At 41.6% G+C, this 23,441-nt stretch overlaps 1 protein-coding gene across 1 annotated transcript in view; it reads right to left on the reverse strand.

Annotated features, from left to right (window-relative positions):
- arap2 (ArfGAP with RhoGAP domain, ankyrin repeat and PH domain 2) overlaps positions 1 to 23,441 on the reverse strand; it is a 140,861-nt gene that overhangs the window by 101,652 nt on the left and 15,768 nt on the right. Inside the window, exons 8-9 of the mRNA XM_069672434.1 lie at positions 15,001 to 15,121; positions 1,579 to 1,772 (exon numbers count right to left, since the gene is read on the reverse strand). Coding sequence (XP_069528535.1) covers positions 1,579 to 1,772; positions 15,001 to 15,121 — 315 coding nt within the window. The remainder of the gene's footprint in view (positions 1 to 1,578; positions 1,773 to 15,000; positions 15,122 to 23,441) is intronic.

Below are 23,441 nucleotides of genomic sequence, written 5' to 3' on the forward strand. Positions count from 1 at the left end.
GAATTCGGTCAGACCGATGACATTACCATTAACAATGACGGCTGGAAGTGTCACTTTAGAGCTCGACGTTTCGGGCTGAACAAAGGGAGAATTGGCACTGAGAGCAAAAAAAAAAAGGCCACTTATAGTTCTAATGCCCGACCGGCCTGGACCGCACTTCTTTTAAAGATGATGAGAGGAGCGGGGGAGGGCAGGATTACCGACCGTGGAAAGCTGGCTCTGCCCTCGGGTGCCATATTCATTATATGTCAGCAGGTAAGTGGTAATTTTATTAATATCCACTATAAAAATAATATGAACCCAAAAGATAAGGGCCTGTTTCATTACCTGTCTCGTATCAGATACAGAACTTGGGTTAAAATTTAAATTGTACATACCGCATGTAGCATTGTTCATTCCATTTTCCATCATTATTTGCCATGTTACTATTTTAAATGTGTCAATACTGTTAATAATGTATTCTTATTAGTTTTCCACAAAGACTGGTATTTTGTGTGTAACATGTAACAAGTATCGATGCTAGTCTGCCGTGTCCCATCCCGGTGGTAGGTTGATTTCTAATAAGCTAGCACGTACGCTTTTCTTAGTGTCATTTTCCTTTTGGTATGTTTAAGAGAACCTCCAGATTTACTATCACACATTTTGTTGATGATATTGATTTGTCGTAGAGTAATTTAAGATCACCACGTTGTTATGCTTTGCGAGCTTGAAGTAATAATCCCGAAGATTTTCATTTAAAAAAAGGTCTGTTAAGTTACTATCTATCCCCACACGTTTTCCATCACCCAGCAGTGGTTGGTCTGTCAGAGATGGTTCGCTCTCTGCAAGTGTTGCGAGTAAACAGTAATCTACTATGGCTGAACAAACAAAGAAAAGATGGATGACTACAGATACAACTTCAACAAGAAGTGAAAATCCAAAGAAAAAGAAACAAACTCGACGCTCAGATGAAGCAGACAGTCTGAAAAGGAAAGCGACCGTCAGCCAGGAAAATCAAGAGTTACAACCGGAGCCGACCGTGGACGTCACACATGCAGCACTGTCTGGATATCTGGGAAGTGTGCTCCCGCACTTACAGTTTATCGCCATAGGTGCCGCCAAAGAGAACATAACTGAGATATTCGAGATTAAAACTTCAAGTGTAGCTTCTAAATCCCAGTGGTGTAGCTCGCTAACCGTTAGCTAACAGTGCGCTAAATCATGTCTTCCTGTGTTTTAGCAATTTCTGGGGAACAAGAGTGGCTGTGAAAGATCTAATGCTTCCTTTGTTATTAGAATAAACGGCTTGTTGGAGCCTAAAGGGAATGCTAGCAGTCATTGGTCGTAGTTTGTGTGTCTGATCAGTAAAGTTTCATAATTAAGTCATTCCTGTGTGTTAGCATGTTCTTCTACCAACCAAAAATAGAGCACAATATGTAAAGTATGTACTTTTTGGCATTACACATTCATGAACTTCTCTTTATCTTTTATGAGTATCTCTATCACTTCCTCTTCAAACACGCTGAGATTACTATCTTCCTTTTTCAAACAGGAAGCTGTCATTCAGTAGAGAGGAAGTCCCGGCGGTGTTGGTAGTACCTGTTCTGTTTTGCAGAGCCTGACTTTACTCCCCGCCAGGGACACCAGCACTCTGCCTTTGTAACCGCGGAGCTCCAGCAAGCCTCGTTTGTTTGTAGAGGACGGGTGGGGGAGGCTGTCGGAGCGCTTCTGGAAGCCGCAGGCGGGGGGGCGCGTGGCCCACTGAAGAGTTTCCATCCACTCCTGGCGCTCCCCTGTGGACACGTGCATGAGTGAGAGACAGAAGAAAAGAGAGCTACATGGTGCATGTGGATACAAGATTGTAAGTGTGAACGAGAGAGAGAGGGAATGAAATCAAGAAAGGCCAGAAAGAGAGCTAGACAAAGAGAGATCACGGCATCTTAAAGTGTTTTACACATACTGTTAATTCATCATCTTTCAGTGTTACAATGGCTCCATTTCATACTGATACAGTCGCAAGGAAAAGTAATTGAAACAGTTTGAGCTCTGATTGGTGAAAATGAACTTAGCCCTAGAAAAAGAATCTCATGCAAAGCTGAAAAAGTGCAAAGTCTAGCACTTCAGATATAGATAGCTGCCACACTCAGATCTGCAAGCCTCGAGCTAAATTTAGCAAGACTCAAACACGCCGTTTAATTAAAGATGTAGTTAAAAAAATATAGCTTCTAATGAGACACAGCCACAGTTATGTGAATCTGTTAATTTGTCTCAACCTGGGGAAAAAAAGGAGGGAAAAAGTCAAAGAAAAGTGTGAGTACTTTTCACTGAGCTGTTTATGTCAGCTGTAAAGGAGTAATCACTTTCAACTGGTGTGATTAAAGTGTGCAGCTGCCTTGTTTTGTGATTAGAGCAACTCATTGTTCGCTAGTCATGCTTTTTGTTCTCACACAGAAGATGTATCTAGAAATTCTAGCAGTCAAAAATCGAATGTACCTGGCTGAAATGACAAACGTCACTGGTAGATTTAATCAACTGTAGCTAGCTAGTCAATTCAGCTAACATTAGCATTCTGTCAGTTTGACTTTTTAATATATCCAGCCAATTCAAAACTCTTCTTAAATTTGTACTTAGGTCCCTACATGGTATCATGCTAATGGTACGCTGCTTTATGCTAACAGGCTGAAGCTAAAGTTGCTCCCAGGCAAAACGTTAGCATCTTGACCAGACTCATGTCATGAATATAAAAAGAGTATTGTTCATTGATTGCATTTTAGAGTCAGTATTTTAAGTACGCAAGGAAGAATGTTAGCTAACTGCTATTTTGTTGTCTTATAACTCGGTTAGCTGCTTAGCTAACATATTTATGTTCAAACTGTATCCTTTCATCTTCAACAATACAAGAGCAAAGGCTTTCTTAGGAAAGCTCATATGTGTGACAGAAGAAAACTGACATTATCATGGGTAAGGTGTTGAAGTGAGTGTAAACCTTTAATAGTAAAGTGCAGGACAAAGTTGCTAACATTCTGATAGCATCCAAAAGAAGCTTCTAGACAGGAGGTTATTTAAAGATAATCTGCAAACCCATGAAACTAATATAGGTGGTTTAATGAAATGCTAACTCTTGGCCTTTGATTTAGCAGGAAGTAAGCTAGTTAGCAGTATATGCTAAAGTTAGCATTCTAGTAAACAAGAAACTTTTAAATGCATTCCATATGCTTTTGCCTGTTTTAAGGTTTTGTTCAAGCTATTAATTGAATACTAAATACCACAGTATCTCTACTACAGCCCCACAACATGCCTATTGATCAATCCAAAGCTTGTCTAGCGTGCAGTGTCTACTGTTGTAAGGTATGAAAGCACAATCACTGTTTGGGGAACAGTTGGTGTGTTTTGGCGTCTTCAAAAATGATTTGTCCTTGAGTAGGACACTTTAAGGAGTCTTCATCGTTTTCTAAATCACCCTGGATTACCGCGCAGTTAAACGGTTCAAATGAAGCGCCTTGCATCATGTTCCATCCGAGGTTTACATTCAAAGACGTGAACTCAAAAGGCCTCTCAGATATCTTACTCTACCACTTTTCAAGCACACATAAAAGAAGACATGAAACCGGCACTGTAAAGCCCATTCCCTTACCACCCAAGACACAGTGCTATCAAAGCCAGCAAAGTGGAAACACAAGAGATACCAAAGGATTGTAAACACAAGCAGGAACACGCACATGACAGGTCCGGAGCGGCACCCGCTGTGGTAACTCTTCAATACAGACAGAAAGAACTCAAAGAAACTCGCCAAGTGATATTAAACTAAGTCATTGACTGGGATTGGCTAACAAAATGTAAATAGGGGGACAAGGCGGCATTTAGTAGGGGTAGACGCACTCAAACCTTTGCAACCATTGACCCATATTTCATTAAAATGTTCAGAGCACAAGAAAGTATTTTTCTTCCATTCACGTGTTCACACATTTCACAGGTTTAATTTCTTAATGAGTGGCTCATTATGCTGCTTCTTGTGTTATCTCTCAATTTGGGTGTTTTTGGGTTTAGCACGTTTTGGATCAGGTCCAATTATCCTCAGGTCTCCTCAGATTAAGACCGACTGTCCTCGGGTCTCTTTTTCTGACAATAATTTATGCAAGGCTTTCGATTAGATTTCAACAGGTCATTGCAGGGTGAAAGTGTGACTGCATTGAGTTTCCTAATTTATCTTGAACGCACAAATACAAAACTCTTACATTTAAATACCTTTAAATGCATGCTGATAACTGTGCATGCTATTTTTAGTTAGGGGGAGAGGCTTTCTCAAAGACATGTCAATCACTTTGTTGTCCCTCTCAACCCGACATTCATCATTTACTGTACTTACAGCGGCCGTTTTCACACTCAGAGTTGGAAGCTCAAATGCTGTGAAAATTCGGCTTGGGAATCGCAGGGTAAATCACAATATGATACAATACGCAATAAGATACGTGATACAATATGCGATACGATACATGATACAATACGCGATACAATATCCGATACGCAATATGATACGCGATACGATACGCAAAACGATAACCGATACGATACGCGATACGATACATGATACGATACGTGATACGATACGCGGTCAACGATAACAATAATAATTTCATGATACAGCGATTCTGCAATAATGTATATATTTCAAGACAATCATATAATGACACATCACAATCTCATTATCTGATCAACTTCTTAATTTCCGTTCACGTTACCCTCATTCATGTCATTAGCGAAGTAGTGATGCGGTTAGTCAAAAGCACCAATTTTTTGTAAATTAAAATATCGATATATTCGTCACCAGCCTACCATTAATTGTACTGCACAAGTCAGGACAACAATATATTATCCATTTATCCATATTTTGTCCCACCCCGAGGTGTAATGTTGTACAGCCGTGTTACAGGTTACAAATCATATAAACGTATCGAATCGGGAAAAAAGTAATAATTTCACCGTGTTTGATTGGTTAGCAACTGAAAAGACACTTGTAGTGAAAATCCAGAACATTGGCTCATGTTTAACGGTAAAGCATATTTATGAAGCAATTTGGCAACAACGTTAGCATGAGCCAAATCTTAGCTAACATTACCGTTAGCTGGCTAACTTCTGCGTGAAACGGCAGTGTTATTTTGGAAGTTGTTGAATGCTAACGTTAACCTTATGCTAGCTAGGTAAATCTGTTTTTAACAACCCCTCCTCCCTCGACAGAGTTTGACAAGCCATTCTCTTCAGTTGCTTTCAGCTGCTGATTAGGAAAACAATCCTTATACATACACTTGGAAACCTGGTACACAGGTACACAGCATTGTAACGGCATTTGAGTTTGCCAACTTGAGCGAAAAGTTCGAGGAAAACGGCCGCCCTGTGAATGTGCTGAACGGTCCTCCGTGATCTTAATTTGTTGGACACATTCCTGTCTTGGACCTTGCAAACAAACTTCCTCACTTCTGAGGAAACTTTCTTCTATTGAATTCCTACACACTCCAAACCCCCTGAGCTCCCAAATACTGTATCCGCTGCCTGGTCCCAAACTCAGCTCTGGTCCCCCGCCCCCCCCAGATTCTTATGAATTTACAAAGAGCCCGTATAAATAATGAATGTCCTTCTCAATAATTGACTGCTCTTTACATCACTAGGCTTTACTGTTCCGTTCCCACCCTGCTTTTCTGAGTTCCATTACCTGTCCTGCACCGCACTTATTTGCCTGTTCATTTATTCAGGGCCCTTCCCCGCTCCCTGCGCTCTCCCCTTCGCCCGGGCTGTCAATCCGAGGGCAGGAGGTAAGGCTGCAGCAAGGAAGGAGGTGGGAGGATGGAGAGAAACTTGAGAGACACCGCAAGACCGTGGCAGTGCCTATACGCCTTCGTGTTTCTGTAGCATATGTGCATCTGACTTGTGTGCGCATGGATGTGTCTCGCATATGATTGAGTTTTTGTTTGTTTGTGCACACAGTCTCGCACATGAACCTCCTGCGCGCTTGCCAAATTTATTTTCGCTCCGTGCGCAAACATGGCCTCACCTCGGCGTGCATATAAAAAGAACGCATGGCTATACTCTCCTACACTTAAACCCGACAGCCACATCTACAGTAGCTCCATCGCTTGTTAAGGGATGTATGTATAGCCATGTGTTTGAAAGACTATTTCACTTTACATGGAGGGAGGGAGAGAGAGAGACGAGGAGAGAGGCAGATAATCCTCATTGAAAGTGGATGAGATGAGAGCCAGGTCCACTCAGCGCTCAGCAGAGATCTTACAAGCCGCCCACGCAGTCTCCATCAACAGGGATAAAAAAAAGAAAGAGAAAAAAAAACCACACAAAGCAGTGTGGACGTTTGCTTTGTTTTCTGTCTTTTCAGTCCTCCAACATACAAGCATAAGACAGACCTAAACGCTTACATTACATACTCTTCAGTGTTTAATCGGCTGTATATTCAACACGAATAACTACATGGTGAGTCTCACTTGTAACATAGGCCTGGACTGTTGAATAGTTTCATCATAGAGATCACAAAATATGCGTATATGTCAAGCAATAATTTATCATTGAAATGCTAAAAACACACAATAAACTTAATATTTGAGGTAATTTGTAATAAATGTCATATAACAAGTTTTGTTATACGACAGGTAAACGGCGTCGTGTGAATTTTTTAACTGTAAAATCTCTAGAATTCTTTAAGTCAAAACGATTCCCGTGCATATTTAATATTTTGACCTGAATTGTTAGTATGTTCTTAAATCTTATTTAAATACATGTGTTTGGCATTTGTGCTGCTTGTATGACTTATTAAGGACTAAACTGTCAGTAAAGTGGCATGTTTGACCTCGCCTCACTGCTGGGTAATACATGATTAACATTAGCATTTCTTGTAAGAAATAATAATTATTGTTACTATTGTTGGTGTTGTCATTATTGTTACTGTTGATGTTATTGCTTTATTGTTACAGTTTTTATTGTTATTGTTTTATTGTTGCTGGTATTCTTTATTTGTTGCTAGTATTTTTTACAGTTTTTTGTCGTTGTTATTGTTCTGTTGTTGCTGTTATTGTTAGTTTTTATTGTCATTGCCATCAATCGATTTTGTTGTTGTTTTTTGTTGCTTTTATGTTACTTTTTTGTTATTATTGTTTTGTTGTTGCTGTTATGGTTACAGTTTTTATTGTTGTTATTGTTACAGTTTTGTGTTGTTATTGTTTTTGTTTACTTTTATAGATGACTATTGTAATAATATTTTTTCCTTTAGGCACCATCTCTTATGCATTAACCCATAAACTTTATATTTGATATTCTCACTTTTATTTTATATTTTCACTTATTTTTGAGTTGTTTGTATTTTGTATTATTTGTATTGTACTGTATTTTCTGGAGAATTCGGGATTAATAAAGTTTTAACTTCGCTTTTATTGTTGCTGTTATTGTTAGTTTTTATTGTTATTGCTTTTGTTAGATTTTGTTGTTTTTGTTTTTTGTTGCTGTTGTTACATTTTTTGTTATTGTTTTGTTGTTACTGTTATTGTTAGTTTTTGATTGTTGATGTTATTGTTTAGACGGTTTATTTGTTTTTTATTATTGTTAATGAAGTTTGTGTTGTTGCTGTTATGGTTTTTAACTTGTTTTTACAGTTTCTGTTGTTATGTTGTTGTTTTATTGTTGCTGTTTATGTTAAATAATGATCATGCCAGACTAAAATAAAGCATTCCATGGTGTCAGTAACAGTGAAGAACCCTGGGAGAAATAATCAACTGATGCAACTCAGCTCTGCGGCCTGTTTTAGCATCTTTCAGCCCTTTTTTTTGGTTTATTGGCTACAACTTTACTGTTTTGGTTCAGTGTCATCGCTGTCCAGTGAAAAAAATCATTGAACAGCAGAAAAGATAAAAAGTTAGCAGCTAACTGGTGAACACGTCAGAGATTTTAGCTGCTATGGTGTCTGATACGTCCCTCATCGGTTGGTGGAGACCAAAGCAGAGCCAAAAAAGGAGTAAAATTCACCAGATGGACACAAACACGACTTAAAAATAAATGCTATCGTTAAAACTTATTTCATTTGGATCTGTAAAACTTTTCAATTAATTAACATTATTGGGTGATGATGTACTAACAGGCTGATAAACAGTCACTATGTGGCAAACATGCAGGTTTACAGAAAGCAGGAAGACTAAAACCTGCCACGGGGTCGTAGAATGTGAAATAATGCAAAAGGAAAAATGCACTATTGTTTATGCAACTTCCCTCCCACTCCGTGTCCTCCTGAGTTTATATTTCTGCCATCATTCTCCTCCCAACCATTTTCTTGTTCTCCCTACTTATTCTCTACACCTCTATCTAACTATCTTTCCTGTCAGCTCAAACAAAACCAACATGTGTTAGGAGCCGGCTTGTGGAAAGCACCGGAATACAAATCATCAACATTTTTTTCCACCCCATCTTCTCTGTTGTAGCGTATTTGTCTGCATCCCCTCCACACCTTCTTGTCCGGACCGTTTTCCATCACTCTCCGCTGCGTCTCTTCCTGCCAAACTCTCCTTTCCTCTCGCTTTCTTCTCCCCCCACTGCTGCCACAGCTCTCCGCATCACTCCCTCCCTTCCCCTCCTTTTCCCCCCCCTTCTTCTTCTCCCCCCTCTGCCTGCCTTCCATCTCTCCTCTCTCCAGCTGACAGTACCTGAGGGAAGAGGCCACCTGCGGACCAAGTGGAGAATCAGCCGACAGCTGTGTGCACACTCTCTCCGGTGGCCTTCAATTATTCACTCACTTCTCCCTCCCCTCCTTTTTCCCTCTCTCCATCTTCACTCTGCCCTTTTCATCTCCCCCTGCCGTCTCTACCTCTCTCTTGCTTTTTTTTTTCACACCCACATTGCGTGTCCGCCTCTCTCCATCCCTTCGTTTAAGCCCTTGTTTCTCCCGTTCCCTTCTTTAAACCGTCCCTCCAGGATGCCTTCAACTCTCTCGCACACTACCCTGACCGTCACTCCACCATTTTCTCCCCCCTCTCACCCCATCCTTACCTCCACTTCACTAACCTACTCCTTCTTTCCCTCCATCTCCTCGTCTCTCTCTCTTTTCTCGTGTGTTTCCCCCTAAGATTGATGACTCTCTGCCACAAGGCGAGTGGGCCTGTTTAAAGATGCATGAGGTGATGAGGCCAAGTTTTCTCCGACTTCTCTCTCTCTTTTCCGCCCAACTCTTTCTTTTTGACGGCCGCAGCCGCCTCCGCAAGAGGCTTCCCCGTGATCCCGAGGGGTCAGAGGTCAGCCCCAAATCAGACGGCCTTCTCGTCAGGACAGCTGAGCGTGACGTTAGCAGACAGTGATGATGAATGATGCGAGTGAGGACAAAAAAAAGCCGGCAGTCAACGACACGATGATGTACTGATGGGACAGGGAGGAGAGAGAGGATCGCTGGAGCTCAGCGTGGAGAAAGTAGATGAAACAAAGTTTCAACGGCGAGCTGTGAAACAGATGTAGTGGCATTATGAAGTGTATGAATGAGATGATAAACTGATGCAAGTGTTGTGTTTGCTACTAAGTATTTAGTGTGTAAAACTGGAGTGTAAGAAGTACTTTACTTTTGCATATTTCAAAATAAGAGCAACAAAGCAATTACAAAAACAAGCCTTTGATTTGTTGGTCCATTGAAACAAATATTTTTGGCAACTGTTTTGATAATTTCAAGTCAATTTTTAAGAAAAATTTCAAAATATTTTATGGTTATGGAAAAACCCACTTTCCATCCAGTCCTACCACGCCTAAAGTCTGAATATCTTTGAGTTTTAAACTAACCCCAACACAAGAAGTTGTTTCAGGAGAGGTTAATGAAAGTGTGTGTAACGGACAAAATAACAAACATCATGTACGGATGGATGTGTTTAGACTTTAATGGGCTCCTGTCATCACTTACTTTAGATTACCGATCAGAGGAAGGATGATAACAACGGTTTGTGAAGGTGATCAAAGAAATGATTACTGAATAAAGGTTGTTTTTTTTGTGTGTACATAAATACATGCTTGTATGTGAAACGGGTGCGTACTAAGTGTATCTACTAGACTTTGGTTCATTTTAAAGACCCGTCTTTTTGCGGATGAAGATAATGCCATGAACTCAAAGTTAAGCTTCTGTTCCTGTCTTGTTTTATTTTTGGCTGACGGCCGGGGTCAGCCCTACACACGGGTCTGTGTGTGACGGACTGATTGAGTCTCAGAGCCGTAGAGAGAGTTGCGACATCGCAATGGCGGATCATGGAGCATGTTGTACCTCCACTGACGCGACTCTCTGTCTATACGGCTCTGGATACTCTGTTCGGGGAGAAGCGGGGCTGCTCCTCCGCTGCTCGTCTGCTGTCATCACCTACATCGGCAGCGTGCACCTGCTTTCAAACACGTTGTCATCGGCCTCATGAGGACAGTCCTTGTAACACATAAAAGCGCACATTGACCTGATGCGGTCGGCCACGTCTTGTTAAAACTAGTGTAATTTATAATGCACATAACTTTGAATAAAAAGGGGTTTTCGATTTGATTTTGGGCTCCGGAAAATAATTACTTTTTCACTTTTTTGATGATTTTAACTCAAACGACTACTCGTGTAATAAAAAAAAAAAGTTGATTTTGGCCAAAACTCTGATTTGCCAAGGAGAACTTTTCATAGCGGACCTTTCACTCTAACTAGGGTTAATTTGATATTCACTGGGACCTATCAGACCATTGTTCGAAGACCCCATCCCCATGCGCACAAACACACGCAGACATAAGACTCATCATGTGCTAGTTTCACCTTTCAACATTTGCACTTGACCTAATTTTTGTGTATTTTTTTGAGCACCGAATTGTTTGCCGGCTGCAGAAGTCTCACAGCGCCACACCCGTTTTACCAGCACCTGTCTTCTTCTTTTTTTCATTAATGGCGGTTAGCAGACGGCTTTCAGATGCGCTAACAGCCACCGTCTGATGGTAGTACCGCATTACAACCAGGCGCTGATAAAAACAATGGAAAAAACATGGTCGCTTGAACTTTCTGGTTTTTAATAAATTAATTCCAATACTCGAGAATCACGACCCATCCCTAACTCGAACAGCTCATTGCTGTTAAATATTTGCTCTTTTTTAAATACGCTGTAAAAGCTTTTTTAATGCGTAAAAATATATTTGTGTACATTGAAAAACCCAAAGAAATAAATCTAATCAATGTTGTGTTTTAGCGACTTTTAGCTCATCCTTTTGTTGTTTTGATTAACTCCCACAGGTCTCACCTTAAAGTCGAAGCAGGCAGCAACTGTAATGATACGTTGATGCGTGTTTTGTCTTTGAACTTTCATTTGATGTCTGAAACAACGTAGAGCAACATTACACAGATACTGTATGTAGTTGGGTAATACTAAGAAAATCTGCTCTGAAAAGCTATGACATATAAATGATACTATGGCTGAATTGTTGGCCAACATGTTTGTTTGAAGTATGAACAAAGTTGAGTTTTGGATAAATGCATCTACATGGAGCAAGAAACGTGCAGCCGATCTCATCAGGAGCAATAAGCAGATGGTCAATAGCAATAATGAGCAGGTCAAACATTGATAAATCCTCAAAGCTCAACAGATATCAATATGTCAACAACTTGCATTGAGGTTCCAATGATCCGGTCGATACAGACCTTTCAGCTCCAGCGTGCTCTCAGATATTCACACCGTACTGTACCACAGAAGAAGTCAAAGGTTCACAACTCCATAACCATGCAAATCTCACTATCTCGCACATCCACACGAATCAAAGGGCGGCCGGCGCCTGACCCCAGAAACGAACCCTCGATTAGCGGACGAGCAGTCTGACCTGAGCCGCCTAATAGACTGCCATCAAGAAGGCAGGAGGTAAGGAGCGGAAAGTGTCTCTTTCCCCTCTCATTAAGGCCGACACAGACAAAGCTTCCAGCCGAAAGACGATAAGAAGAGACAACTCTTTTGTCTGACAGAGGGATGAAGCGAGGAAGGATAAACGAGACTATTAAAGGACAGTTCCTGGGAGATTTGAGAATTTGTTCTTCTTTTTTTACACGTCTTGCCCCTTTAGATTGGCTTAATGACACAGGTTCAGACGGGGACATGGAGTCATTACTGCCACTGAGATCTCCCTAACTGCTACTGTACACACATTTCATTCATCTCGTCTGATCTGTTCAAAGTCAAAGCCGTCTTATTTATGCAATGTTTGTTGGAAACCGAAAACAGGAACCTGTGATCTTCGTCTTCTATAACTCAAAGCTTTAAATTTAAATTAAAAGCGTGATCCGATCAAGGTATTGGTTGTTGTTTAGTGAAAGCAAGAGATACAACATATTTACTATTAAGCTTTGGAGATGCTAACTTAAGAGCTATGCTAGCTGTTTCCCCATTTTGCAGTTATAATGCCAGAACAAGCAAACTACCCATGGTATTAGCATCATTAACATTCAGGTATAAGAGGGCTGTCATTGAATTAAGAAGAAATAAAGCAAATAAATAAAAAAAATTAGATTCAGTGCAGTCACAACATCAATAGCTAATTTTTAGCTGATATTTCAGCATGTAACTCCCCCTTTAACCACAAACTTAGCATATGCTAAGTCAGCTAGTAGATAAATGTGTCAGCCAGCTGTTCAAGGGCAGGTAGTGTGTCGAAAAACATCTGCAAACTGAACCAAAAATCAAAGCTAAAGAGTGCATCAAGAGTGAATCAAGACAATTAATTTGTGAGCCAGAAAACTAAAATGGTTTTAAAGATGATAAAAAAATGTTGTTGGTTTTCGTTTTTTTTTAGCTGCTATTTTGTTCATTTTTTTAGGCTTTCCTCCAATTGTAATGCTAAGCTAGGTTAAACAGACTGTTTGCTCACAGTGTGTCATTTCTCTCTTCATGCTCAGCTATGCCAAACTGCCTCTTTACTCACAGTATGTAATTTTTCTTTTAATGCTAAGCTAGGCTACACAGCCTCTTTATTCACAGCATGTAGTTTCTCTCTTGATGCTAAGCTTGGCTAAACAGGCTCTTAACTCGCGGTATGTCATTTCTCTCTTTATGCTAAGCTAGGCTACACAGGCTCTATAGTCACAATATGCCATTTCTCTCTTAATGCTAAGCTAGGCTACACAGGCTTTTTATTCACAGCATGCAATTTCTCTCTTAATGCTAAGCTAGGCTCAACCGGCTCTATACTCACAATATGCCATTTCTCTCTTAATGCTAAGCTAGGCTACACAGGCTCTATACTCACAATATGCCATTTCTGTCTTAATGCTAAGCAAGGCTACATAGGCTTTTATTCACAGCATGCAATTTATCTCTTAATGCTAAGCTAGGCTACACAGGCTCTTTAACCACGGTGTGTAATTTCTTTCTTAATGCTAAGCTAGGCTAAACAGGTTCTTTCCTCAGTCTGCCATTTCTCTCTTTATGCCAAGCTAGGCTAAACCGTCTCTTTACTCACAGTATGTAATTTCTCTTAATGCTAAGCTAGGCTACACAGGCTCTTTCGTCGTAGTATGTCATTTCAGTCTCAATGCTAAGCTAGGCTAAACCGTCTCTTTACTCACTATACGTCATTTATCTCTTAATGCTAAGCTAGGCTAAATAGGCTCTGTACTCACGTTATGCAATTTCTCTCTAAATGCTAAGCTAGGCTAAACCAGTTCTTTACTCACAGTATGTCAGTTCTCTCATAATGCTAAGCTAGGCTAAACCAGTCTCTTTACTAACAGTATATAATTTCTCTCTTAATGCTAAGCTAGGCTAAACCATCTCTTTACTCACAGTATGTAATTTCTACCTTAATGCTAAGCTAGGCTAAACCAGTCTCTTTACTCACAGTATTTAATTTCTCTCTTAATGCTAAGCTAGGCTAAACTGTCTCTTTACTCACATTATGTAATTTCTACCTTAATGCTAAGCTAGGCTAAACTGTCTCATTACTCACAGTATAATTTCTCTCTTAGTGCTAAGCTAGGCTAAACCATCGCTTTTCTCGCAGTATGTAATTTCTACCTTAATGCTAAGCTAGGCTAAACCATCTCTTTACTCACAGTATAATTTCTCTCTTAGTGCTAAGCTAGGCTAAACTGTCTCATTACTCACAGCATTTCATTTCTCTCTTAATGCTAAGCTAGGCTAAACTGTCTCATTACTCAGAGAATTTAATTTCTTTCTTAAACAAAACAACTACGTCAGTGATGGCATGAAGTAGTTTGTAAACAACCAGCATTACAGTTCAGAATCTTTCCATGGTCGTGGACAAATTTACGTACTGGAGTTTTCTATTTTTTTTATGTCAGTAAATTCTATTGAAAATAGCCGCAAGTGACTTTAGCTCAGGCACGAACCTTTCTCGCTTTCTGATGACTCATCTTGTTTTCTATCTATCTGGGTTTGAAGCTTGTTGGGCACAATTTGGATGACGTAAAAACGCATGTCAATGAAATATATAACACTTCTTTGTAGACATTTTAAGCTAATATTTTACAAATTCAATATTTAAAAGCAAGTTTCCTAAATTGCAGAAGTGCTTTTTTTTTTTAACATATTGTCGCTGACGCTACAAGGTTTCCACCCGACAGTGACGATATGTAACCTTAGAAACTAAATGACCTGAACTAAGTGACCTCAAACCTCCAATCATACTGAAATTGCCCTTAAAGTGAGGTCAGCAGGAAAAAGAAATGACAGACAGGACTGCATGTGAAGAAAGGAGAGACATACGGAGAGAAACAGGTGAGACAGAAGGCATTAAGAGGGAGTGAGGCAAGTATGAGACAAAAACAGGAACTGAGGGAGGAGAGCGAAAGGACAGGGGGAGGGAGAGGGAGAGGCAGCGGCGCAGGAACAGAGAGCGAGAGAGAGAAAAACAAGGCTAGACAGGGAATCAGACGGTCAGAGCGACGGAGGCAGACTGACAAGCAGAGAGACGGGAACGAGTGGCTTAGAGATGACCGCAAAGCGCAGAACAAAAGAAAAGTAAAGGATGCACTTGCTGTACCTTCTCTTTCAGCCCGGAATATGAACGTCCGCAGGGACGTGATCACCTCGAACTTGTTGTCACCGAGTCCTCGCACCTGTCTGATAGCGGTGGCCAGGATCATTCCTTTGGAGTACATCTCCTAAACAGAGAAAGAATGGCTGTAAACACACAAGCAGACACACACACACGGCTTCATGCATGATAATAATGCTATTGAATTTCTGCTTATTCCCATTATCTGTATCTGAAGACCCACAATTACTGTTTTGCAGAGCATTGTGTGCATAAATAGATGCGTAATTCTGTGTTGTATTACCGTCACATTCAAATTTAAACACTGTTGACAGACATCCTTGTCAATCTCAAGCCATAACCCATCAATACAGCGTCAAATTCATGTGCAGAAATAGCTTCTCCGTTTCCTTTTAAGCAGCAACTTTGATAAACGGCACTCAGCTCTTGGACAAGAAGCATTGGAATCAAAACGATGCAGCAGGGAAGCAAAAACAGGACTTTACGTGTATGTTTTCAAGCGAGGACGGATTTGCATTAATGCCATTTTTGACATTAATGCAAATATGTCAAATTACAGACTTGGAATATGTGTCAGTTACACACAGAGCGGTGTCATCTGGGTGTTAGGAGACACCACAAAACAAATCTACGAGCCGAAAACAAACTATTTAAAAAGAAGCAAAGCACGCTGTACGGGGGGTTTGGGTAAAGCACAGGAAGTAGTTGTTGGGTAATGTGGGATCGTGTGTGTATTGTTTCATTACCCCTGATGTTTTCCCCCCTGTAGCTCTACCAGAGGCATCTAAATAAGGATGATGACGCACTGGAGGCTTCATGACCCCCTTTTTACAGTCTCCCCTGACAATGGCAATTAAAGTAGTGGGTCATTGTCAATAGGAGACAGACAGGGCAAGAAAAAAGGAATCAAACGTCAATATTATCACTGCTAAAGAAGCAAGGACAGAATGAAACCGCCGTCTCATCAGTATTCAAACAGAAATGCCCTTAAAGAAGCTCAGACTGTAATGTTCCTGCAATAGAGCGAACTGTAGGACGGTACATTATGCTTCTGTTGCGGCGTGAAAATCACTGGGTTATAAAAAAAGGAAAGGGGAGAAAAAGGGTCGTCGCAGACCTTGCATTATTCATGTCGATAATGTCATTATGATTGCAAAGTGTGAAAAAAAAAAAAGACTTTTTCTCTCTGTCGCTTTTCAACTCTCTTGACCTGAAATGTGATTCTCTGCATTCCTCTGCACAATGTAATGGCAAGAGGTGATTTCCGTGCACAATACTGCTCGTCCGCTCTACATCCTGTGCAGATGCAGAGTGCTAAGTATTGAGTCATAATGACTGATACTTTGTTGTCAGATGAACCTTGATATTTTTTTTGCATTGCAGCATGTCCATTTGCAACATAAAAATTCAAGAGACAGAAAGATATACACTGACAGAGCATTACAATCACACAAAACTGAATTAAAGGCCCTTCTATATCTTAAGATCGGGATTAAGCTCCATATTTACTTTAAGTATTGACTGGTGCACAAAAGAGTGCTTCATTCTGACCCATTTACAATGTGGAACTCTTTATCTCTGATTGAATGGTCGTCATTTTAGAGTTGTTCCAAAACCATGACCAATACTGACAAGGTATCGTACCAGTATCGGTATTAACAGTTGTATCGGCATCAACACTGACTAAAATGCGGCATCGGGTATGAGGTACCAGGTACCAGGTATCATTTATCAGGTATCAGGTGTTGGCTATCGGGTATCAGGTACCAGGTGTCGGGTATCAGGTACCAGGTTCCGAGTATCAGTTATCGGGTATCAAGTATCAGGTATCAGCAACCGGGTATCAGGTATTGGGTATCAGGTATTGGGTGTCAGTTATCAAGTATCAGGTATCAGGTGTTGTCTATAGGGTATTAGGTAACAGGTGTCGGGTATCAGGTACCAGGTTCCGGATATCAGGTATCAGGTATCAGGTACCGGGTATCAGGTATTGGGTGTCAGGTATAGGTATTGGGTATCTGGTATTGTTTGTCAGGTATCAAGTATCTGGTATCAGGTAATGGCTATCGGGTATCATGTACAGGGTGTCGGGTATCAAGTATAGGGCATCAAGTATCAGGTTTTAGGCATCAGGTATTGGCTTGGCTATCGGATATCAGGTATTGGCTATCGGGTATCAGGTACAGGGTATAAAGTATCTGGTATCAGGTATTGGCTAACGGGTATCAGGTACCGGGTATCAGGTACTAGGTTCCAGGTATCAAGTATCGGGTATCAGGTATTGGATGTCAGGTATTGAGCATGATCAGCAATGGTCTGATCAGATACCAGATAACAAATTAGCACTTAAAAATCACCTGATTTCAGGTCAATTATGTGACAATAACAAAAAACAATCGTGGGCTGCTAGCAGAGAGTGTAATGTCAATGAAAGCTCGCAAAATGTCAACAATCGATCTTTTTCCACCAATATTGTTATCAGTACTCAGTATTGGCCAATACTCAAGTTTAGTTTAGTCAAGTTTTGTTGCTGAGCTTACATGGTTTTATTATGAGAAGATTCATATAGTTTCTCAAGTGGTTGGCCAACAACCTTTAAGCGTATTTTTATTTGTTGAAGCAGTTCTGACTTTGAAACAGTGGACAGAAACTTGTACCGTGTGGTGGTGAAGTACTGTAGGAGACTGTTATACTGTAATTGTTAGCCGTTTGGTGCTGGGCAGGAAGTTTACCACTGGATGCGCTGCCAAGAGATCAGAGACAGTGGAGGAAATCAACAAAATCTTTTGTCATTTCTCAGACAAATGTTTCCATGAAAACTAATGAAAGGTCATTACTCAAAAGTATTTAAAAGAAGAAAGCTGCTTGATTTTCTAAAGAACAATAAGCGCTAAACAAACACAATTCCCTCTGTGTTTTAGTATTCATCTCAAGAGCATTATTGCCACTCCATTCAACATTGATTTGGTGTATTTAAAACGCAGTCATCCGTATAGAAAGTGATACTGGGGAGCCCCAACATGAAAAACGTAAGCAAAGCGTGGATGAATTGAGGATCAAACGAAGAAGTGAACTTCTGACTCCCTCTCGCCATTCTTAATTAAGCCGGTGACCTTGCACATCCTCAAAAGCCTATTTCCAGAGACTGTATGTCCAAAAATATACCAGGCGGTTAGAGGGAGCGGGCGGAGGGAGGGACGAATGGATGGAGGGAGCATGAATTCTAGAGAGAGAGAGAAATTAGGTTTGTGTGAAAGTCCAAGGAGAAGAGTGAAGGGACAATGGAGGGGAAAAGAGGCAACAGTGGAATCCAGTAATCAAGAAAGGAGAGCGATGCAGCGAAAGGAGAGGGAGGGGTGTGGGAACGATAGACATCATGTAGGAGCGAGGACGCCTAAGAGGGTCAGGGAGGGGTCTTTCTCGTATTAAAGCAGGTTGTTAACAATGGCAAGAAGTGGCTCAACCTAATTACCGACAGACATCCTTGCGTGCAATTCTCTCCCGGGGAGTTGCACGCCGATATCTCCCTTCTTTTTTCCCTCGCTCTAAATTTAGACAGAAGTTAGAGGAAGGTGAGGAAAGGAGAATCAAATCATGTGTGTGTGTGCGTGTGTGGATGAATTAGCTAGGTGGCTGTGTTGCTGATAATTACACTCCAGTATGGGTAATTAATTGTTTTAATTCTAGTTTTGGGGTCACGCAGGAGAGGGTTGTTTAATTGCGAGCCGTGCATCTGTAAATACTCTGACAGCGGATTCGGTGCGGTGGAGGGATGATGAAAAGAAAAGAAGCGGTCAGCGGTAAAGACGATTCAGACACGACGCCCCCACACGCACACACACAATGTTTATAGACTAATCTCAAGAGGATGGACTGCCAAGGATGCAATGAGGCCTAACTATCTCTTTCTCCAATAACAGACACACCTGACTCGCCTCCCTCTGGCCTGCTCCTCTTCTTCACCTCCCTCCCACGTCCTCTCGTTCCTCCCGTATCTTTCTGCCCTCCCAGCGTTTGTCCGCTCATGTCACTCACGGCCTATCCTGCGTGGATAACTATGTCTCTCTCTTTTCTTTTCAAAAAAAACAACCCCGCTAAACTTCAGGAAACAATTAAGGCGGCGCAATGGAGCTAAAGCCCACGATAATGGAGGCACCGTGTGGAGGGAGGAGGGTGGAGGGAGAGTTTTACCACCAGCATGGAGTTAAAGGTTCAGGCTCCTCCAAAGAGGGGGGGATTTCTTTTTTTCAATGGAGGCATGAGGACACCAACTGGATGGAGGAGGGTACTGCACCTTTAAGAGAATGCTTGTGGGCAACAATGTATCCTTATAAAGTGGGGTTCCTAGGACTTAAGGATTGTACTTTGACATTCCTAAGGCAGAATAATTTAAGTATAATAATTAAATATTTAAAGTGAGTGCTTGGTTATTAATTTTTTAATGATTAATGATAATCAAAAATAAAGACTAAAGTATTTAAGTCTGGTTGCAGTACAAGAACCAATTGTAGGTTTGTGTTTAAAGCTGCACTTTTAGACTTTTTTGGCCACTAGGGGGCGACGCTGTAAACACACTATTAACATATTATCACCTTATAAAGTGTACAGGTTAAATGTGTGTCTTGTATTCACTGAATGAATGTCGGTCTAATATTTACCCTCTATTTAGGTCACTTTTGGGCCTCACCAGCATTTGTAGAAAATTAGCTATTTAGCTGCTCAGTGTTAGCTAGTAGCTACATGTGTCAGTCGACCACTGCTGTGCGAGTAGTGTACAGTGGAGCTTTTTACTGAAACAGCTGCCGACTGAGGCTGAGAGGAGAGGCGGAGAGAGCTGCGAATCAGAAGGTGCCGGAAAGAGAACCAAAGCAATTAGCTTAAAGAAGCTAACAACCTCTTAGCTAGGCGTCAGGGTCTGTTATACTTCTCTGCGAGTTTGCCGCTACATTAACCCTCTTCGTATTTTGTCTCTTCCTACTTGTTGTATATCTGTGTATTGCTGTTTGTAGTGTTTCTGTTTTGGTTCCCTGCCAAGGGACTACAGATGCAAATTAGCATTCATGCTAACGCAGGCATGTTTACATCCTGTATTTTTGTACTGATCTTCATTCGTGCTCTGTCCCTTTAAATGCAACTTCAAACAGTTAATCATAATTAATTTATAAAAGTTATTTAGGCATTTGTTAATTAAAAGAATAATGATTAGTGCAGCTTTAACAACATTTTTACAATGTTTTGCCTTTAATTTGATGTGGTAAATATACTCGGAAAGTATCACTAATGTTAAATGATTTAAATTCTTATTGTATGATTGAGTAATCTTCCATGTCAAAATATTAGCACGCTGTGCCGTGTGTGAGAAAAGAATCACCTGGAAATGTATGAAATAAATAAGACACATTTAGTTAATCCCTTCACAGATGTCTACCGAAGATACCTCACACTCCAGCGCAGGTTCGAGTGATAAAAGCGAAACACGTCATAAATAAAAGAACATGAAAAAAGAAGAAACACTCTGGGTGTTACAGTAAGCGTCAGCTCAGGCGTCTTGGGGAGACACAGGAGGGAGTAAGCAGAGGAGATTTCAGGCTTGGCAGGAGAGAGAGCTCTGCGGCGTCAGACAGACAGACGATCAGTCAGACTGACGGACTCAAAGACTGATCCCCCATCCTAAAGCCTCATCTCCCCTTTGGCCTTCTATTCAGCCTCCCCCTCTCCCCCTCTGCCTTCATCCCTCCCAGCCATCCTCCTCGCTTCCTCCCCTCACTACCCTGAAGCCAGGCTTTGGACTGTTTTCTCAAAACACACACACACACACACACAGACACACGCGAGACACCACATCGGACCCTGAAGACTACATCTCAGGACCAAAGCGTTCTCTCGAGTCAATCCCGGTGTTGACGAAATCAGGCGAAAGGAGTGATTGATGAGACGGATCGGATGCAGCGCTGCAGAGCGGGAGAAGTGAGACCGAGGATCGAGCTACTCTCCCACGCCACCTCCGCTAGTCCGATGATGACATCACGGCGGCCAGAGACCTTCAAGCTGCGACTGCGATTAAGTGCGATTAGTTCTGTCTGGGGCTGACAGATCTCAGGGGATTGTAAACTCAAAAAGATTTTCAGGGTGGTGAAAGTTTGAGGTAAAGAAGAAGCATGGGAACGTTTCAGTGTGTAGGAATTTATATTTTGATTTATGGGTACTTGTGATTGAACTTGATGGACTGATAAAGTTAACTGATACAGGAAGTCTTGATTTAATCCAAGCGACTAAATTAAAGCCCCAAAAAGCAGAGCTGTTTCTATGGTAGCGAAAAACAGGATGTGTTTTTTAAGCTGGATTTTGGAAGCTTTTAAAATCATTTCAGAGACGTTTTCAAGAGAGAGCATTTAGCAACAGTTTCAATGGACCTCAAAATAAGTTGTAGTTACTTTGTGACGACTTACACCTGTGTTTCTAGAATGATGGTACAAGCATCCCTCGGATCCTTTAGAGAGCTGCAGGAGGCATTTCTTTTTTAATTTGAAAAATATTAGACAGCGGTTAGCGCGGTCGCCTCACAGCTAGAAGGTTCCGGATTCGAACCTGGGTTCAGACATAGGGGGCCTTTCTGCGAGGAGTTGGCATGTTCTCCCCGTGCATGCATGGGTTCTCTCCCCGGGTACAGTCCAAAGACATGCTGGTCTAAATTGCCCGTAGCTGTGAGAACGTGAGCGTGAAAGGTTGTCTGTCTCTATGTGATTGGCGGGCGATCAGTCCAGGGTGTACCCCGCCTCTCGCCCAGTGACAGCTGGGATAGCGACACTGAACAGGATAAGCAGTGTAGATATCAATATTTAAACCAATAACTAAATACTTTAAAACTTCCGGTAATAGGCTTTTATTTGTTTCAATCTATGAACGAGACGTGAACTAACAAAACTGTCGCACAGCAAAAATTTAAATTGATTTTAACCTGTCAGAATATTTAGCCTGTGTATAAAATTAGCTACCTGAAAACATCAATTACAAATGTGATCTGTAAGAGTGTGATTAGTAATTAACTTTTTACATGTTATTCACACAGTCTCACTTAATGTGTAAATGACTTTTCTTTATGACAGATCATCTGCACAACCTGCGTCTCAGTCGCCCTCAGCAGAACAAACTCTCTCAGAGTACAACATTAGCATCAGTGTGTTAGCATTGCAATTGTGCACATGCTACAGCAGCTCTGCCGCATTAGCATTTAGCGCCAAAGCGCTAGCCTCACATTGCAGCAGCTTGAATAATAACAGCAGGTCGTTATGAGGTTTGGTGAGCCGAGTTTGGATTTATTTTTCTTTCATTCTGACAGATGTTTATCAACATGTTGCGTAATCATCACGCACATTATCGAGCAACTGCTGGAGCAGGTTTCGCTTCTTTCCGGTCCTTTAACTCTGGAAGTTTGAGCAGCAGACCGAGTGTGGAGTCGCTTGTGTGGGTTTCGCATTGCTGCAGCAAAATGGCAACAATAAAGGATGAAAGCTGACTTGGTGTGTGAGCAGTCTGCAGCTGGTTTAACAGCACGTCTCTGCACTGTGACGGAAACTAAGACGCAGACTCGTACTCAATTTCTGACTTCCTCTCTGCTCATGCAGTTTTCCTCTCCCCTGCGCTCACCCTGTGGAGGTGGCACTGGGCGACACGTAGGGTGCTACGTGGCCGGGGCCGGCCGCACGAAGCGCGGAGAGATTGTGCTCGACCTCTCCGCTCACCCGAAACATCATGAAGCCTGGCGCTTTCTCCGAGCGCCGGAGTCACTTTGGCAGGACGACTTTAAAAAGTCGAAACAACAATGCCGTACAAAGGCAAACTTTCATCTCAACAAGGGAAAAAAACAAAAAGCTGACAGTGACACGGAGCGCAAAGTGCTGACTCGCTCGCCTCCCTGCCGATTCCACGCTCTGCCGCCGACAGAGCGTGTCCTGATAAATAAAGCAACAAATGCAACGAGCGGAGAAAAAAAAAGAGAGGAGGGGAGAGAGAGGCAGAGCGAGCGGGCGAGAGAGCACGGAGGGCTATAATTAGTAAGTGATTAACGAGCAGGCATCAGACAGGTCCCACATCATTGATTGTGATGTTGTGCAACGCTGCTGCAGAGAAAACGAGCCGGCCCGGGGAAGGGGGGCGCCGAGGTCACCGCGAACACACACGCGCAAACACACAAACACACACATAAACAGAACGCGTTAGTGCATCCACTGGTCATTAGCAACAACATGAAGGTAGAGCACATTGTGTCAGATAGGTCAGGCCTGCCTGAGAGCACTGAATTCCTGCGTTAAGTCTTTTTAAAACATAATAACAGGGTTTCAAAGCAAAGTGAAACTATTTCAGCTGAAAGCAGTTAGCAGAGTTGCTCAAAGTTTTGTCTTTATCAAGCTGAAATCCTGCTTGCA

The sequence above is a fragment of the Semicossyphus pulcher genome, unplaced genomic scaffold (genome assembly GCF_022749685.1).
Source record: "Semicossyphus pulcher isolate SPU_LCO1_2020_fin unplaced genomic scaffold, fSemPul1.0.p SCAF_21, whole genome shotgun sequence".
NCBI lineage: Eukaryota > Metazoa > Chordata > Actinopteri > Labriformes > Labridae > Semicossyphus > Semicossyphus pulcher.